Raw genomic sequence first — 15,562 nt, forward strand, 5'->3', positions numbered from 1 at the left:
TGCAGGAAGACCCTCATCCTGCACCTCCCAGGGCAGCACCACCTCTACCTCATTCCTGAAATACTCATTAGCCAAACCAGAACAAGGATGGAGAAGGCAGTTAGGTCTGGGGGAGCAGAGCCTGTGGGACAGGATGGAAGGGCACAGAATGGGTGATTCCAGCCCCGGTCCCCTCTGTTGCTTGGGGTGTGCCAAGCCCTGGAGTGGGCTCTTTTTGTCAGGCAATGACTTGCTGTTGTTGATGAAGTGGCAAAAACTAATGAGCAGCTGGAACACAGCAAGCAGTGCCCAAACAAACGCATTACGACCCTGTATCACTCAGCTTTCTATATGGCTCAGCGAGGGATGCTCCACAGGATCCACATCTCAACCCAAAGTCATCAGAGGAAGCCTCAGAAAACAACTAAAGGATCTCAGCATTTTGTTCTCTGAAATTCAGGTCACTTCTCCATTCTTTTGTTCCCAGGGAACTCTGTGGAAAGCTGAAATCCTGCAAGGTTTGAATGTCACATGCAAGCGGAGGCACTAGCTGCATTGAAAAGGAAGACATTCCCACCCAAAGACTAGGTGAAATTTCCTTACTAAAAATCCTTTGGATGTCAAAGCTAACTCCCAGGAGACATAAGCTGGTCTCTTCAGGCTGGACACAGAGGTGGTATCCCAGTTCTCTCACTGCCATGAGAACCTGCTGGCCTCCTAACAGGATGAGCTAGCAATGCCACCAGTGATTCAGAGACACAGCTCCCTTTCAGCACCCAGTACACATGGCCACAAGCCCTCAGGGCTTACAAAGGAGCAGACCCCTCTGCCCCCATGCTGACCTATCTGGAGACTTGCTCCGCTTGCCCTTCTGGTGGCCGCTCTCCACAGCTCTGTCCATCCCAACAAGCGGTCGGTTTGCAGGGGGCATCCCATCCACCATGCCAGAGTAGTTGATTTCTTCATACAGAGGAGCTGACGGGATGGAGGGGGACACAGAGCGAAGGCCATTCAGAGCTTCCAGCAAGGAAATAGGCTCGTAGCCTGGAGGGATGTTGTCAGAGCTCTGTGGGTGAGAAGAGAGAGGCAAGTTAAGAAACCCTCACAAGGCTGGAGACATACGTAATGGGAGGCTTAGCTGCAAGCCAGTAAGAACCCCACCACTGCTTCCAAGTGCGTACATGCAGCTGTTTCACAGCACCACCACAGTCACTGAGATAGTCAAAGGAATGACTCTCTAGATAAGAGCTGGTCCTGCAAAACTACTTGCACTTTTTCCCCTGACTGTGTTCCCTCAGCTGCTAATGCAGCTGCACAGTCACCTTTGCTAAAATATTGAAAGGGATCACAGAATCACTGACCCCATAGGCAGGGAGCAAAACTGCACATTTCCATTCCCTCTGTAACTCAGTTTAGCTGCCAGCCAAAGAGAGCTTTCCAAAGCTACTGAGCCAGCAATGGTTTAACTCCAAAAATCTTCTTGATCAATAAGGCCCTGCAGACTCAAGAGGTAAATGGAGTTTATGCTGTAACCCAGCATGCCACAGGCAGCCCAGCCCACTGCAAATGAAGAGGCAAGACTACAGAAGCCCAAGCTTAGATTAATTTAATCTGTTCCAGACTTGCATCCTCAGGGAAGTTGTTGTATGCTGTACCAAAGACAGTGTTGCTGCTGAGCCTGGCCATGATGTCAGTAGCTTCTGTGCTGGACCTCCCAGTCATGCAGCTGCAGACCAAACTCCTCAGGAATCTATTCCATTACAGTCACTAAATTGAGGGTGAGTTGATAGCTGAACTGACTCACCTGTGGTTACAGAAGGAGCTAGATCTGATGAAGGAAGAAAGAATAATTGGCAGCTGGGGGTGAAGAATCAACCTGTATCCTCTAAAAAAGCAGCCTCATGACATTAATGACCTTGTGCCCAAGACCACAGATGGGGATTGTGAGATACTCAAATCAATCTGGACCAGGATTGGCTCACAGTTGCTGCTACCTGCACAGCAGAGGTTCAAGAGCCACAAGCACAGAGGCGTTTGATTTCCATACAGCAGCTCAGAGGTGCTACTGTGTAGACAGTAAGTTCAGGAAAACAAAAGCCATTGGCTCAAGTCTGGGGGACCATTTTCTCCTGCCTGTGAAGAGCAAGGCCTGAGGGCTCAAAGGCTGCTGCTCACTTTGTTTCACTTGGTGAACAATCAAGTTGTACAGCAGCACTCAGAGGCTGGAGGAGGATCTCAGCTACTGCCTACAACATCCTAGCTGAAAGCTTCTGAGCTTCTGAGCTTTCAGTCTGGAGAGACACTGCCCTCTCCTGGGCCACTTTCCACTACACCACTCCCAGAGCTCCAGCAGATGTACAAGTTGCTGTCTGAGGCTTGTGCGGAGCCATCAAACTTGTGACAGCCCCATTACTCAACCCAGCCTTAGGTTTTCTCCAGATATGATAAGCCACATTCCTCATATTCCTCCTCAGCTTGAGGAAAACTGCAGCCTCCTTAATATTGTTGACAACTATAGTTGCACAGGATTACACAGTGAGGGCCTCTTCCTGGGGTAAGGGGGCCTCCCTCACTTTTCCCCTTCCCAGTTCCTGGTCCCCCACAGTTGCCTTTCGTGCTGTCCCCAGCATGACATTCCAGTCACACACTCTCACACCATCTTGGACACTCCTCAACAGAACAAGCTCCATCCTTCCTGTTTCTGTAAAAGCAAAGCAGCTCATTGCAGCCAGGAGTCCTAATGCAAGTCCAGCTGTGCCTATTTGCCTACCTCTGTGTTTCAAAACCAGTGTGGGAATCACAGTGAGAAGTGCACACTCCAAACTGGATGAGACAAGTGAGAGGAAGCTTTTGGGTGAGCCAAGGGGACAGCAGCTTGCTTATGTTCCTACAAAGCTATGAAACGTCTTCTGCAGCCAGGCTCAGGACCCAGAGGCATTCACCCACCAGGTCCCTACAGTTTACTCCTCCATACGCAAGCCAGAAAGGTTAGTGATCATTTGTGCAGGCTGTGAGCACCACACCACTAACATGGAGACAGTGCTCATGTGTTGCAGGCTGTGCAGGAGCACAAGTCAAATCCAGCATTTTAGCAAGCCCTCATGTTTGTAACACTTTCACGTGCTAGTGAAGCTGCTGGCAAATAACTGCAATAATTGCCATGGGATACAAATACAACTAAGTCCACTTACTGTTTTCCTTTTAGGTTTCCTGCTGGGCAGGGTGACAGTGTTCACTTTAGGGGATTTAAAGAGACACTGTCAAGAGAAAACCATGTTTTAAAGTAGTTTTTTCCTAGAGGTTAGCAACACAGAGACACCCAGCAATTCCTCACCTCGCTCCAGGTGACAGTGCCTGCTCTCCCCTACACTACACTCTGCCCTTCAGTTTCTTCCCCTGCCCTCTTTCTTAGCCCCAATTGTAGGCAGCAGGGCTACAGTGCTGAAGAGGATACATGGATAAAACCAGGCTGTTCCTGTAACAAGCCTTTTCTGTTCTCATTAAGGCCTGCAAGATCATCTAGAGGGAGAACTCCTCACTCTGACCTCATGTCTCGCCAGAGCCAGCTGTGCAATAGCACTGCTCAGGCAACGAGCTTCTGCCCTCAGCACACCAGAGGCATGAGATTTGGTCTGGAGGCCAACAACACTGCATTTTCCATCCTGCACTCACTCAGCTGCCTCCCAGACCCTAATCACTCAGGGAAGCTGGCACAAAGAGGCCTCTCTCCTGCTGTGCTGAGTATCCCAGAGCCAAAGGGTTTCATCACGACATGCTGCCACACAGACATCTAGAGTTGAATGGTAACCCGATTTGCCCAGCCTATTGTCCCAGTGTCTGCCACATTTCTGTACCTTTACTACTACTAACATATGAAAGCAGAAGTCCCAGCTCTATAGAAGAGTTGAGGAAATAATGCAGGAAGGCTTTACTCCAAGGCCTGAGCATATCTCCTGAGGTCTGAGGGACACAGGCCAACGGGCCAAGCAACTTGTGCATACACAAGCTGCCTGCCCAGGGTGAGACCAGCATCCAGGTTTTCTGTAAAGGGTTGCAGTGAGTTACTTACAGAATGCTCATCATGGTCAACACTCTGTGCCAGGACGGGGCTGAATGACACCGGTGACAGAGCCCCTGGCTTTTTTCTCACAGCTCGAATCTGCAGCAGGGCACGGAAGGCTGGAGAAAAAAGCACACAGGTGAACAGCCAGCCACAGCACAGTGAGCCCTCGGCCTTCCCACGACAGCCTTAATCTGCTCTTCATGCCCACGTTCCCATTTTCTATCTGCAGATCTTTAATACTGTCAGTTTCTCAGTGCCAAAGGCGCACATGAATGAGCTAGACATCTGTTCTGACGCAGCTGTAAGAACTTGCTTGTACACCAGGAAAAGCCCAGGCATCTCCCTACTTCTTACTGCACCCATACACTTTCAAGATCAGACTAAAGCCAGAGCTGCAAATCTATCCCCACTGTCTCTACACTCCTCAGATACAGATTCCCAGGAAGTTCAGCATGCAGACACCTTCCAAACATAAACAACCTATCTCACTGCAGAATGCAATATGAAATAATGCTGTTCCATATCTTAAATTGTGCTACTTATAGTCAAAGCTGTCTGGCACTTCCTCTGATAAGATCTTGCTTTCAGTTACTGTATCTTTGCTGAGTTTGAACTTTTCAGACTTAGTTTCTCAGGCCAAACATCTGTCTTAGGCTCTTTATCCTTTTCTTAAGAAGGAACAATCAAATATCTCCAAGATAAAGCACAGAGTAAAAAACAGGGATCTGCTACTCCAGCCAAGACACAGACATTTTCTCAAAACACTCCTGCATCTCTGTGCTTTTGCAAAAAGACAAGGAATTTAGCAAGTACTGTCTGAATGTCAAAATGGAATTTCATTTATTCCAACTTTAGGAACTGAGCAGTGCAGGTTTAAGCAGATCCTCTCAACACTCTGAGCCTTGAGGGGGGGAAGAAAATAGGTTCTGTGCACTCAGTGCCCACCTTGCTAGCCCCAGAGTAGCAAGAAGGTAGAATCACTGGAGTGATCCACACGCAAACAGAAAAGGCAGGAGTGTGCAAGGTAAGAGGCGAGGTCTAGAGAAGGGTGCAGGGCCAGGAAATCATCACACAGAGTGACCTGGGGTTTCAATCTGCTTTAAAAGAAATGTTGAGGGAGTCATGTTAACAACACTAGGATGGCACTAAGCCAATTCTGCAATTTCAGCTGCACCAGAGCCAATGCTGCCATACACCTCACTTAGAAGAGAGGGCCTTAAGAGGCCCCAGTCAAATGGCCTTTCTCCCACTGTATTCCTTCCCTGTTCAAGGATAATTATTTTAGGTGCCAGGAACCTCCAGACATCACCCAGAAGAGCGGCACATTTGGTACTGAGCCTTGGGGTGGGTTAAATACAATACATACACATCCTCACAGCCTCTACTGACTTAACAGAAGCACAGGAAGGGAGAAAGATCCCCTTGTTTCCTGGGCAGGAAACTCACGCAGCCGGCAGATGGGGCAGTTGTTGGCCTGGTAGCGCAGGGTGTCAGCACAGGAATTACACAGACAGAGGTGTCTGCAGGGCAGAATGAGAGTGTCCCGGAGGTCTGACAGGCAAACCACGCACTCATTGCTGTTGTCGCTGTTCTCGTCATCTGAAGGCTGAAATGAGAGGTAAAAATTTGGCATGAGAATGAAAATGCAAAATAAATCTCCTCTCTCTGCCTTTTCAGGTGCTACCTGTTGGCACAGGCAAGCAGATTACAGTACGCTTCAGGCAGGACACTGCAGTACTTGGAGATGAAATCCAGCTTGTCTTGCACCCTTGGCTGCTCCACTGTTTGCAAATCACACGCTAATACTCAAAACAGCAGTCTGAGACCAGCACTTCGTATGCTCTGCAGCCCAGATGGCAGCAAAGGGCAGCTCTATGTAAGGCTACTGCAAGCACATAGCAGTCACTCAACACGCTTGGGGCTGGGCAGCAAACCAGGATTCGGGAGAAGCTCCTGCCTGAAGATAAGCAGTGCTTCTGGTTAAGGCACTTGCATATATATCCCCTGATGTTACCAACGCTGTGCCCCTCCTGTACACAAATCCAGTTTGATCTTGGAAGTTCTAGATAGCTCAGTTTCATGCAATGCTACAGGAACATGCAGTCCTCCCGTAACAAAACAGAACAAAACAACAGGAGACGTTTGAAGAGCCACAGCAGAAAAGCATGGACACCAAACACGAGCACCTTGACTGTGGAGAGGCAATGCTCATTAACAGTCAACGAGAAAAAAAGAGCCTCTTGTCTGTACATATTGGGAAGCACCCAGATTGGCCAGTAAACTCAGGGCACCAAAAGCAGCAGTTCACACTGTCTCCTGGCTCTGAAACACTGAGGGGCACTGATGCCCTCCCCTCCCTGCATTCCATGCTCCAGGAAATATCCTCATGAGCCTCAGACTACCTGAAATTATCTCAGCACAATCACACTGTTTGAGCCTTACAGTGAAGGCCTATCATTCCTGGGCTTCTTCAGTGCCTGCAGTAACACCACAGACTTGATGGCCATCTTGGAAAGCATCTTTACATTACAATGCCAAAACTCGTATGTAAATTTCAAAGTGGAAAATGCAAACTGGAAACCCACAGCCCAGGGAGCAGGAGTCTTCTGAGCACCCCTACCTTGGTCTCTTGGTTGTTTTTGTTTTCAATGCCATAGATCTCCTGAAGCAGGTAGCTCACCCGGTCAACCTAGGGAGAAAGATAACAGTTGGAGTACTACCAGCTGCTCTGCAATTGCTGTTTTGAGATTATCTTCCCTCCTTCCCTGTGTCAAAATGTCCATGCAACACCCATGGCAACTGGCTCTCCTAGAGTTACTGGCAAACATTAATAGAAATGAACATCACAAAAGATAGCAGGAGAACGAACGTGTCCTTGCTCCAAAGTGGTGCCTACCCCACCTGGTGAGCTGAGAGCCCAACTGGCCGCTTCAGTCACTACCAAAATCATCTCAAAAACACTCTGCTTATCACAGAAATCACAAAGTAACATACGCCCCAAATTCACATAAGCCAGAGAAAACCAGCCTTCCACAGTCCCTTCCCTCTGTGAAGCACTGCTTACCTTTAGCCAAGATGGATTTCCATCCATCTTCGTAATCTCAGACAAGGAGAGGCTAGGGATGGTCCTCACTGTGGTGCTGTGCCAACGGCTCATTACTTGCACATCCACAGGCTTCCCTTGCCTCCTGGGAGCGTAAGGCCAAGCTACTGAAGACAGACAAACTATCTCCCATCTCCAAGCCCTTGGTGGTATCTTTAAATTGAGGTGTGTGGTAGCAGAAAGCACTGCCAGGCACACAACCCCCAGCACAGAATGAACTCCTCTGAACCACGTCTTTATGCAGATGCTAGCAGCTGCCCCCAAACTACCCTATGCAGCTGAATTAAAGCAGCACAAGAAAGGCTGATGACTCAGCTCCCAAAGAAGCAACTTCTGTGCGGTGTTCTCCATGGCTCCATAGCTCAGCCAGCAAGAACAGCACGATACTCTCACAGCTGTATGGAACATTACAGAGATGCTGCTCTGGGGTAGCTCTGCACACCTGCTCCTCTTCACAAAGCAAAAGCAAAGCAGCTGCAAGGTAACAAACTGACACATATGGCGAGGAATGGAACGAAACACTTTCCTGTTAGCTCCAGAAACTGTCCAGTTGACACCATGCAGTGAAGCCAAGCCATTGGGAATGCAATGTTACAATGGCTCAGCGTTTTTCTAGGGCTTTTGGCATTTCCATGTGTGATCAGCCTTGCTCCTCCTCCTCTGTCAAGCCAGGTGCACAGAAGAGCAATGGCTGCGCTGTAGGATTTCAGTGCTGCAGAACACACTCCATGCCAAGATGGGAGCACAAGCTAGTTACATCCAGCCTGCCTACTAGTTTAGAAATGCTCTGAGCTGGGATGCAGCAGCTTTAACAAACCAATTCCAGACTCTGCCCATTTAACTCAGCGTGCAGCTTACGATCTGTTCTAGGCCTGCATTTCAAGGCAATGAGGTCAGCAGTTGGACTGTCGAGCAAAATCCTCCGCAGTGTCTCACAATCCTCCCAGGAAGTTTGTGAACAATTATGTGGGAGCTGTCCTTTTATAATTCAACATGTCAAAGAGAGTCTTTTTACAGCATCCCGACTCCTCCGAGGATCATGCTGAGTGACAGTGAGTGCACAATGGCCACCTCAAAGAGCAAAATACATCAGGAAGGGAGAGACCCAAATCTCTGCGGGATTCTGTGTTCATTTTACTGCTTGCTTCAAAAGAAATCCCACAAGAAGCTCATGTGGCCCTACTAAGAAAAGAGTGAGCAGCACAACATGGCTCTTACTACAAGATCTCTAGGTTTTAAAACTGCAGGGGTAAATGAAAAGTAGGTGATACTACACAGTGCTGTCCCTCACCTTCTCATCTCTCCTGCAGCATGTCATCCTTCCCAAGGCTTCTGTTGCTAAATTCAGACCCAGCTGACGCACACAAGAGCCACTGGCCACACAAAAGCCACACTGCAGGTCATGCTTCTTCTCTATCCCATCTGTTCCCATTCAACCACGTTCTCTTCTTTTTATTTAAGAACAGGTTGGTACATACACTATAACTGATTTTGGCCGAGGGAACAAAGCAGTCCAGCTCATTAGCTGCTGCTTCCTGCTCCCAAAGAGATTAAGAGATCTGTGCACACACAAGGCATCCCAGAATCCTGGCACTGGCAAGGAGGGGCAGATAAAAGAAAGGCTGCAGTGGGGAAGCTTTTATAGCATTATACAGATGGATTATTCCCAACATACTCCATACTTCTGCTCTATGCTCCTATAGATGCAGATGCTACATTAGTTTCAGTGGTACTGTGTGTTCTTCTAGCAAGAGTTTACTTCTATTTTAAAACCGATAGGAGAGAACATATAAGCATTAAATTTTACAAACTGCCAAGAAAAAAAAGCACTGACAACCAAACACTGAGTGGGAAGGACACATGCTGTGCCAGCACAGACAGAGAAGCACATGCTGTTTCACTGCAGGAGTCAGCTAACCATGTCGTGGTAGGGAAGGAACTTCCTTAGAGAGCACTTCTAGCAACACAGTCCTCCATTTGGGAAGCCCAGAGCACTAAATGGAGAACGATGCACACAGTGCATTAGTGCGCACAGCAATCCAACATCAATTCAGAGAGCTCACAGCCACGTATGCACCATCATTAAAAAGGCCAGATAAACAAGCTGCTTTCTGTCAGCTCACCACTGTAGTGCTCCTTTCTGAGCAGAAGAAAATGTGGGAACAAGGTGCAGCTGGCACCACGCTGCTCTGCTCCCTCACAGCTCAGCAGCCTTTTCCAGCACAGCATACAGCTCCCCCTGCAGAATGCACTCTTCTGGATGCTCCCACCACATGGATGCCCTTCGCTCTGTGGACTGATTTCTGGAACCATCCCTGGCTGGCTGCTAACAACACCTGTAGGATGCAGACCTGGGACTCAGCCAGGAACCACGCTGCAATAGAACCAAGCTCAGAGGAAGGACGAGCGCAGGGCTCAGTGCAGGCAGCAGGCTGGTAACTCATCTCCAGCACTGCAATGAAGCCCTGACAGGGAAGGCTAAGGCTGCTTCTGCTGTGCAGGAGCAAGCCTGAAGGACAGATAACAAGTGCATGCACAGCACTGGTGAGGCAGATAGTGAGTTACTGAACATGGAACTTTGCTGACTGAAAACCACAGCTCATACTCTGAGACAGCTTACACTTCCCTCCCAGCTGCCATTTTACCCCAAGCATCTCCAGGGCTTGCACTCTGCACCAGGCACGGGGGGGAGCTCACACTGCAGCTGCAGCACAGCACTGGGGTGCAGAACCCTGACTGGTGCAGTTCTGGCCAGTTCAGGGAGTGAACCATGTGGCTTTCTGCTGGGTGTAGTTTATTCCAAAGTATTTTAAATTCTCAAGCGCAAGAAGTCTGCACCTTCTCCCCAGTCTGCTTCAAAGACCAACTTCATAACCACCCAGTCTCAGCACAGACAGCTTAGAAATCTTATCTGAAAGAAATCTGCAAGATAGGTTCTGCAGAGACAAAGCCATTTGCAGCTGTTGCTTTGAGGCACCTAATTTCTATCAACATCAGGAGAGGGACTGCTCATCCTAATACAGTCATCAGACAAGATAATGCTCAAAACAAAACAAAAAACAAAGGCAACCAAAAGTCACAGTGCAAAATTATTTTCAAAAACAAAAGGGAAGAGTATGTCTGTCAGTTCACCCATACTGCTATTGAAAACAGGACAGTCCCAACAACGTGCTGCAGAAGTGTCTGATGGGGAGCAGGCAGCACCAACAAGCCAGGAACCGAATCAGTCGTAGAGGAGGTAAAGCTGCAGAAAAGAGCCAACCATGGCTAAGAGGAGAATCTGAGGAGCATTAGTGTGAAACGTGGAGGAAAAAGAAGACGATGCAAAAATGTATTTCTGCAGCACGAAGCACAAAGCTGAACTTATCCATGATTATCAGACAAATATTGTATGTTCAAGAGCAACAAGGAAATGAGAACACTGCATGCTGTGTGTGCTGCAGTGAGGATGGAGGTTATGGCAACAAGGACGGGAGGGTCGAGTTTCCAAGCAACAAGGAAGTAATTTCAAGATGTGGGAAGAATCCAGACAGTTCTAGTGAGTAATGCTCAGACTTGATGAGAGCTCCAGCAATGAAAGGGATGACAAGACTACAACAGATGCAGGAATGGTAGGAGGAAGCCAGTCAGGTACTGAAAGTCCCCTTACTTCAGCCAAGTTTTACATAAGCCACTGCTCTGCAAGGACTCCAAATGAACATGACTGAATCACTGCTCTCAGTACCACACGATCTGCTGAATTCCTACCTCCTATTTTGTATCTCTTAAGACCATGCACCAGAAAAATATCAGATTGGACTGAGCTAACCTGAAGAGCATTATCCTTCATACAGTATGCAAGATGCATACCAAAGCTGCCAGGCTATTTGAGACAGTTTCTCAGGAAACAGAGCATCTCCCAGATCCATTTGAACAGCTTACTTGTATGTTCAACCTTATTTCTTCTCTGTCACCAAGACATTTAAATCTGATCCTTGCAGCAGAATTGCTACCCAATTTTTCTTTCAGAAGCTTAAACTCTTGGCAATCTTTATTTGCTTATGCATTTCTCTCCATGCAGGACCAAGTGCACTTTCAATCTTGATGAGGCTTTGCACAGTTTCTGTGCATTGCACCCCACTGGGCTGGGCTAAAAGAGGGCTACAAATCCCTAACATTTTGTTTGCCATTCTCCCTTCTTGCCTCACCATCCTCATGTGTCTGTATAAACTAGAGTCAAAGAACAACGGTGTCTGCTCAAGTCCCAGGATACTCACAGGGGACAAGTTGGGCAAAAAGGTTTTAATCCATGGGATTTCTCCAGAGATACTATAGACACAAAAATGAAGCTTATGCAGGGAGAAGATACGCGTCAGATCCCTTATTATTTTCACATCCACATATGTGGAAACCTAACAGTAATCAGCCTCTAAGTAGGACATGAGGAGTTGGCAAAGATAACCTTCCTAGGCACAAAACACAGAACCTAAAGCAACCAGGCAGTGTGGACACACAGATGTGGCTCACGTTACTTAACATCCATAGTCCTTAAGCTCATTTACACAAACCTCATTTACACACACCTACACAGAGATCAAAACATCAGGACTGCGGTCCCAATTGTATAAAAGCACCAAGAATCTGTGAGGCAGCAACATATAAGGAAGACTGAATTTATACACAGTGCCTGACTTGCAGAGAAGAATAAACAAGCTTGCATGACTGCACTGCCATATTTGTTCCCCCAACACGCACGGTACACAACATCCAGCCCAACACTAAGCAGCAGACTTTGCTGGTGCTGTCTGAGCTAAGTAGCCAAGCTGTCAGGCCCTTGGTGAACTAATATCAAAGCTTCCCACCGGGTACCTCTAAGTGTCTTATATGACTTAAATCAGCACCAAACAAGTACTTACAATCTGCTTCTGTTTTAATGGCTTCACGGAGAAACTGCCATCGACATGCTAGGAGGAAAAAAATAAAAAAGAAATGCATTAAAGAGACAAAATGTACAAAAATTAGAACAGATTAATGATCAGTTGTCATCTCTTAGCTAAGGGAAAAGTGGCACGTGTATTATAACCTGAACAGCAAGCACTCCCAGCAGACAATGGAACAGGGCATCAGTGTGCTCCTTGTTCACTGCAGCACAGAGGCAGATGGACCTGGCTCAAGTTAGCTTCTTGGCTCAAGAGGGCCAGAGCATACACAGAAATCCACTGGCACACCACATGCTTTCAGGGTGCAGCCAGTCCACCTGGGTGCAAACACTTCTTCAATAAATGCAGCAATAATTGGCAGGAGGTATTTGTTAACTCCCTAGGTAACATCCAGAGTCAGAGCCATTCTCGAGGCTGGAGCCCCAGGAGAGCAGGGGGTGGCACGAGGCTGAGAGCAAGGCTTGGGCACTGGATGCAGTCAGAAACATGTACTCTGCCTCAGCATCCCTAGCATGTCATTGGCATAGCTGCAGCAGGCACAGCTGTAACAATTCTGTGTGTACCTGGTGTCAGAATTAGCATCAAGAATAATGTGCCAGTTCTATTTTCTCCCTCATCCACAAGTGCCAACTGATGTGAATCAATCCAACTCCTCTGCCAGAGTATTGAGAGCACGGAAGGAGACTGAGGGGAAACTCCAGCAAGGCCTACTGCTATGAGCAGCTGCAGACATGCATCTGTTTGCTGAAGGAGTTTCAGAAGGAAGGCACAAAAACATTACACCAAAAGACAAAACAGTACTGTTTTCCAGGCAAACACAAAATGCCAAGTTTCTGACTTTGGAAAAGCTACAAGGTCAGACACTGTGCAGTGTCAAGGTTATTGTTCTGCTCTTAAAGGCGCACACAAACAGCAAGCTGCTGAGGCTGCTGACCTGCCTGTCCTCCAAACATACTTTGCTGATCAGCAGCAGTGATTATTAGCAAAAACCTCCTCCAGATTGATATACCTACACTTCAAAAGCTGCAATTATTCTAAGGATAGGAGGAGAAAGAACTCTATAAGCACTTTGCCCTCTGACCTTTAAATTTTTTTTTTTAATCTTGTTCTAAGCATTCAGCTGGAAGATCAAAAGTAAGGAGTGGCCTCAATGGCACCTCCCTCTCAGAGCACACACAGACTGGGAAAAGAAGGGAAGCAGATTCAGTCTTTGAGCTGGACACAAGGCATGAGCCAACATAGATGGAATGGCCTGAGCAGCTTTAGTAGGTGCCCAATTCTGTTGTTCAGCTTCCTGAGCACTCAGGGGACATCTGCCATCACCTTTATGTATCCAGACAGCTCAGAAGCTCTGCACAGTACATGGAAATTATCTATAATTCTTGAAAGCCTGCTTCCAAAGCTAGAGTGGCTAAGCTACTTTCCTCATGAGCCAGAAGTTTCCAATGCTTCACTTTGCCCTCACATTAATACACTCCCAATACACACCAGACCACTCTGCACTGCCCTTCCTCCCCCAAAGCCAGCTGCATGACTGTGTTCTCAGGGTTTGCAGCTATATGGGACCCAGAAAACATCCTAACAGCTCTAACAATCTCCAGCATATTTAACATGCACTGGGAGATGTAGCACTTTATGGTATCAGTCACAGCCTAGGTGCCATTTCTCACAACTATGGGAACTAAACTTGTTCCATAGGAAAGTATCTCAGGGAAAGACATTTCTGCAAGGCACAGTTATCAAGTGTTGGTCCTAGGCTTCTACAGTGCAGTCCCACTAAGATGACAGCAGGACTCCAAACTCTACAGCCTTTCCCAAGGACCTGCTGCCCACACTGCCCTCCCCCAGGTGCTGCTAGACAATGACTGAGGGATTCCAGAGACTTTTTGATCTTTCCAGCTCCTCTGGACAAGGCAATTAGAAGAACAGTCCCAGAAGTGCTGCAGCTGCCCATCTCATTTCTCACAGATCTCTAATTGTCCGACACATTCCGAGCTAAACAACAAAACAAACCTTGAGCATCTTCCAACCACAGGGCTTCCTGAGGACTGACTGTGCTGCCGAGGCCCTCTGACTCAGATTGTCACCATCTACACTATCCACCTAGAATAAGTCCTGGCAACTTATTCCTGCTTACTTCTGGGCATGGCAGGGACGGAGTGGACTGAGAAGTCAGCCCACATACCAGCCTGGAAGCAAGAAGTTCTAACTGCACAGCGTTAATGCTCTCTTCAACATGCTCAACTCTACTCCAGCAACATTTGCCTCATCTTAGGATGTCACTACACGTCACTTGCCCAGGACATATGCCTGTGTTCAGACACAACATAAAGTAGTTAGGAATCTTGTAAATGTTTTCGAGGTACAGTCATCGTGGGAAGAGATTCTAATCAAAGCTTGTGCTTAGCCTCCCCGCACTGGCAGTGCTCAGATCAGCTACTATCAAGGAAAAGTGAAGCCTTTATGCACGATGTACTCTGAGCCCTAAAAGGGCTTGGTGCTAAGCGTAAAGTAAGGCCAAACAAAGGTGCAGCAGGCTCTGGACACAGCAAATCCAGTTTTGTAAACTGATCACAAAGCCCTGGAAAGCTGCACACTAGCAGCCTTGGTCAACATCTACCACTCTCAAACATCACAGATACCACGGCACACCCTCTCCCCACACACAGGAAACACCAGCTACAATTAGCTGACTGACCAGCTCAGGTACAAATAGTGATTACAGACTGCACAGCAGTTGCTGCAAGCTATTATTTGTTCTCCAGTACCACTCCTGAACTCCAGTTTCATGTCAGGACCCCACTGTGCTAAGTGATATATAAACACAAACCAATGACCCGTGGAAATATTTACTTATACAGTGATAAGGACGGAAAAGAGAAGTCATTTACCTTTTCAAATGCAGCCAGAAGAACATGGGCATGGCCTGTCACCTCAACCACCACTGCAGAAAGACAGAACACTCCTGGTTAAACACTGAAAGCAGCACAAGCATGATATCAGCATGAGCTGAATTTTAGTCAGATTTTAGAATTTGTACTTTTTAAACTGATACCACCTTCACCTCATTTTGCAGTTTAAAAGAAGGAAGACTGGGGACCCACAGACCAGTCAGCTTCACCTCAGTCCCTGGGAATGTGATGCAACAGCTCATCCTGGAAATCATTTCCAGGCACGTGAAGGAGAAGGAAATTGTCAGGAGTAGTCAGCATGGATTCACCAATCGTCAGGCCTGACCAACCTGATAAGCTTCTATAATGAAATGACCAGCCTGATGGATGAGAGGAGAGCAGTGCATGCTGTCCTCCAGGACTTTGGTGTGGCATAAGATACTCATAGGGAAGCTGCTAAAACACAGGATGCTTAAGAAACACTAAGACAAAGAGTTCAGTGGTATTCTGTTCTCTCCTTATATTCTTGGCTGTAGTTACCTGAATTTACCACAGAGAAACAAATCTCTCAGGTTTAACAGCAGCTGGCAGCCCTTCCAGCCCCAGA

The 15,562-nt window shown here is 47.5% G+C and overlaps 1 protein-coding gene across 2 annotated transcripts in view; it reads right to left on the reverse strand.

The window, feature by feature from the left end:
• Positions 1-404: 404 nt before the first annotated feature.
• MGRN1 (mahogunin ring finger 1) overlaps positions 405-15,562 on the reverse strand; it is a 39,054-nt gene continuing 23,896 nt past the window's right edge. The window contains exons 6-12 of one of the 2 annotated variants that reach the window (XM_010719378.3): positions 14,956-15,008; positions 12,041-12,088; positions 6,663-6,731; positions 5,489-5,648; positions 4,049-4,158; positions 3,171-3,236; positions 405-1,045 (exon numbers count right to left, since the gene is read on the reverse strand). In XM_010719378.3, coding sequence (XP_010717680.3) covers positions 779-1,045; positions 3,171-3,236; positions 4,049-4,158; positions 5,489-5,648; positions 6,663-6,731; positions 12,041-12,088; positions 14,956-15,008 — 773 coding nt within the window. In that variant the 3' untranslated portion in view covers positions 405-778. The remainder of the gene's footprint in view (positions 1,046-3,170; positions 3,237-4,048; positions 4,159-5,488; positions 5,649-6,662; positions 6,732-12,040; positions 12,089-14,955; positions 15,009-15,562) is intronic. The other variant, XM_031555818.1, reaches the window with a different exon arrangement.

This window comes from Meleagris gallopavo, chromosome 16 (assembly GCF_000146605.3).
Source record: "Meleagris gallopavo isolate NT-WF06-2002-E0010 breed Aviagen turkey brand Nicholas breeding stock chromosome 16, Turkey_5.1, whole genome shotgun sequence".
Taxonomy (NCBI): domain Eukaryota; kingdom Metazoa; phylum Chordata; class Aves; order Galliformes; family Phasianidae; genus Meleagris; species Meleagris gallopavo.